General features: G+C 37.9%; 1 protein-coding gene across 1 annotated transcript; it reads right to left on the reverse strand.

Moving 5' to 3' along the window:
* Window positions 1-3,662, reverse strand: Lsm5 (LSM5 homolog, U6 small nuclear RNA and mRNA degradation associated). The gene is made up of 5 exons (XM_046426087.2): window positions 3,528-3,662; window positions 2,199-2,294; window positions 1,878-1,905; window positions 883-955; window positions 1-470 (listed from the first exon to the last, which is right to left on the reverse strand). The coding sequence occupies exons 1-5, from the start codon at window positions 3,571-3,573 to the stop codon at window positions 438-440; spliced, it is 276 nt and encodes a 91-aa protein (XP_046282043.1). The 5' UTR covers window positions 3,574-3,662; the 3' UTR covers window positions 1-437.

The following is a 3,662-nucleotide window of genomic DNA, read 5'->3' on the forward strand; positions in this document are numbered from 1 at the left end:
TACCAGAGTTCAAATTTAATTCTAGAATCATTTCAGGTATTTTAAATATACCTGTTCAAAATCAAAGTTCATCATTTTGTTTGAAATAATTGTTTAGAAATCAATAATATAAATGAGGATGCAAACTGATATAAAATGACAGGAAAGCAAATGGCAAAACAACTATAGTATTTGTTCCTCTGGCTACTGTAGTGTAATAAATAACAGTTAACCAAAAACACCTTTATTTTTTAGTCTTCAAAAAACAAACTAATTTCTTCTTTTTCCAAGATAATCATGATTAACTTAGAAAAATGGTCATACAATACATCTTCAAAGCATTTCCCTTTAACGGGAAAATTAGCTTTAGAGAATCTAAACATTAAAAGATTTTAAAAAATCTATTTTGTTGTCATTATAAAACAAAATGGAATCTAGCATAAGTCAAGGAAATTCGTTCACACTTCAGGTCCTTCTCCTCCAGGAACCAGCTGCATTGGAGGAAAAAGAGTGTATTAATAATATCACCATGTCATCTAAAAACCCCTATGTATTCCCCATTAATCAAAGCCACCTTTACCTCTTCCCCGCTCCCTCACATCCCCATTCTCTCCAGGTCATCAATATCTGGCTGTAATTCCCAACATTAAAAATTAATACTATGTATCTCAACAATGATTTCTAACAAAATACAAAATTTTTAAAACCCAAGCAAATTAATCTTTAGGCCCAATGCCTTTATAATATCTCAGGCTTTTGGCCCTGACCATCAGAGAATCCCTAGTCTTAGACACTACTGGCCCATGAGCATTTAGTGAAGCAAGCAGCAGTACAAGTTAGTTTTGTAATCCCTGTTCTGCCAAAAGGACTAGCACCTAAATAAAATAGCTTAATGGGTCTTACCATCGTTATATTATTTCCATTTAGCAAAATCTGATCTAATTTAGTAATCCGTCTTCCTTCTGGTGTGATTTCACTAAATGAACAGATAAAATTAGTCATGATAAACAGATAATCAAAGCCAACATTTTGGAAATACATTTCCTCTCTAAAATGGCTGTTCTTGAAGCTGGCATGCACAAAGCCTTGAATTCAATCCCCAGCACGAAAAATGTTAATTTGCACATAAATGAAGGTGAGGTCAGGCAACTATATTAGTAATTTTCAGAGAAAAAAAGATTATCCACTAGGTAATGTACATTCTTCCTCATGGGCAACAGATTAGACTGATTAGCCTAAGATCTACATCCACTTCTTCATAAAAAGAGGCCGAAACTTGGGCTGAGGTGGTAGCTCAGTAGTAGAGTGCTTGCCTTGCACGTGTGAGACACTGAGTTTGATCCTCAGCGCCACATAAAAATAAATATATTGTGTCCATCTACAATTCAAAAAATATTTAAAAAAAAAAAAAAAGGCTGAAACCTGCAATGGAGATCCAACACAACAAAAAACATTTAGCAGCCTCATTCTTTTTCTTTAACATATCTATTACTGCTGATCCCTAGTCATTAAACCGATCTGTAATCACTTCAATTTTAAAAATAGATGGTTATAATTTTTATAAATTAATACCATCAAGCCATAATTTACATTTTGTTATACAGTTAAATGTTCTTATTACTAGTTCTTTAATTTGACCTGAGCTCTAAAATTCCTCTTTTTTAGTATCTTTTACCTTATAGCTCTGTCTATACTAACTTCCTAGCAATTTAGTAAAAATTACATTAAAGCAATAACCCTCTGATCCAATTTTACAAATATCAGTAAATAAAATTTGTTTTTAAGGTAATCCCATAAGTAATTTTTTTTATCATTTTACTGACTCAATCATACTATAATTGCATTTAACTAAAAAGACAGACATTTCCCCTGATTCTTTAATCCTCGATACTACTTACAACTCAGTGACATCTTCCAGCACCATATCTGAAATTTGGAGTTAAGAAAATACATATATCAGGTTGAATTTACTCTGGCTTCTGCTTTTGTTCTGTTTTAATTATGTTTAACACATTGACTCAAATTGAAAAGGCATGTTATTGGTAGGAACTTCGTCTTCTTTCAGTATAACTCTAACAATCAATCCTATCACCAGATTCCCCCAAATAAAATGATTTTTATCATCAGTCAGAAATATACTGAATGTCTATAACTCATACCTGCATTAGTAAATACATTTTAAAAACCTAGGCCACCACCACCACTTTTTGAAAGGATACTGACAAAGTCATCAAATCCTAGAAGTGTTCCAACAATTTCCTTATCACTCTTCATCACAATGTGAATTCGTGATCCTATACACTTGTCCACAAGCTCTGTAGAGAAAACATATTTTATCCATTCATTATTTCAACAAATTTGAAAGAGTGGGAGTGTGGTTCAGTGGTGGAGGCTTGCTGAGCATACCTGAGGACCTAGGTTCAATCCCCAGCACAGAGTGTGCCTACTGGCATGCCTTATTTGTATATTGTGAAAGTTAAACCAGGAAAAATATTCATTCAACAACTTTAGGTCTCATAAAACAAATTTCTGTTCAAACATTACTTAACAGAAAAGTCTTCCGTGATCTCCACTTACCCCTTCTTTGTAGTTATTAATGACTGTAGTTTTATTTACATTACATGATTAATGCAATACACACACACACACACACACACACACACACACACACACCCCATTCTCTCTGACTCTACAGTCCATCAGGCACGAACCATGGTTATTCTTGTTCATAACTCTTTCCGTGTCTGACATATGCGGGGCATTCCAAAAGAGTCTGCCCAATGAAAATGATTCAACCACAGTCACATCCACTAACTCAAACACTCTTCACCAACTACATATTGGAGGAAAGAGGCATAATTATCTTCACCAGAAACTTTCCTGTCATTACCTCCCTCATCCAAAGAAGTCCATCTGTGTTCTGACTGCAACTCGAACATCTCTTTAGTCAGCTTAGCATTATTCTTACTGGCGTGCTGTCCGAAAGCACAGGCTGTGATTTTTTTTTTAATATATTTTTCAGCTGTAGATGGACCTTTATTTTTCGGTGCAGAGAACCAAACCCAGCAAGCGTTCTACTACTGAGCCACAACCCCATCCCCACAAAGGCTGTGACTTAAGTTCACTGTTGAACCCAGATACTGTGTTGCAAACTACTTGATGAATGCGTGACAAAAAGGAGTAGTTTACAGATTCCTCTTTTAAGGTTCGCTGCGGACGGGGGCACCAAGCTCAACCGACCACACAGTTTACAGGGTCTATCTAATCTGTGAACCTTAAATGCCAAGCCGAGAAGCGAAGCGGCTACCCGTGGCACGGTACAGGCGAGTTCACCACAAAGAAAGCCGAGGCCCCTTTCACTAAGTGTACACCTTTTCCAGTGCCGGCTGTGCCTCCGAAACCACGTTAGAGAGCAGCGGCGGCCTGGCGCCCGGAGTCCTGGAGTCCAGACCAGCTGCCGAGCGGGAAAGCGCTCGATACTTTTCCCCCTCGCTCCCAGGTCCTCAACCTCAGCTCCCCGCTCCGACTCCTAGAGGGAAGACGATTACCTAGCGGCAGTAGCTGCGACGGGTTGGTTGTAGCGTTGGCCGCCATGGCTAAGCCGGAAGTGGCCAGCGTCCTTCGACGTTAGAACGGCGACTTTAAAAGAGCGCGCTTCCGCTTTTTTCCGGCGCAGAAGCAGG

Source organism: Marmota monax, unplaced genomic scaffold (genome assembly GCF_021218885.2).
Source record: "Marmota monax isolate L192 unplaced genomic scaffold, Marmota_monax_Labrador192_F-V1.1 WCK01_AAM20220418_F8-fsc00133, whole genome shotgun sequence".
NCBI classification, from domain to species: domain Eukaryota; kingdom Metazoa; phylum Chordata; class Mammalia; order Rodentia; family Sciuridae; genus Marmota; species Marmota monax.

Coding starts and splice junctions, on each gene's coding strand:
- Lsm5 (XM_046426087.2), bottom strand. CDS start 3,573: ATGGCGGCCAACGCTACAACCAACCCGTCGCAGCTACTGCCGCTAG. Junction 2,295..3,527: donor GTCGCAGCTACTGCCGCTAG/GTAATCGTCTTC, acceptor TTTTCTCTACAG/AGCTTGTGGACAAGTGTATA. Junction 471..882: donor ATGGAAATAATATAACGATG/GTAAGACCCATT, acceptor CCTCCAATGCAG/CTGGTTCCTGGAGGAGAAGG.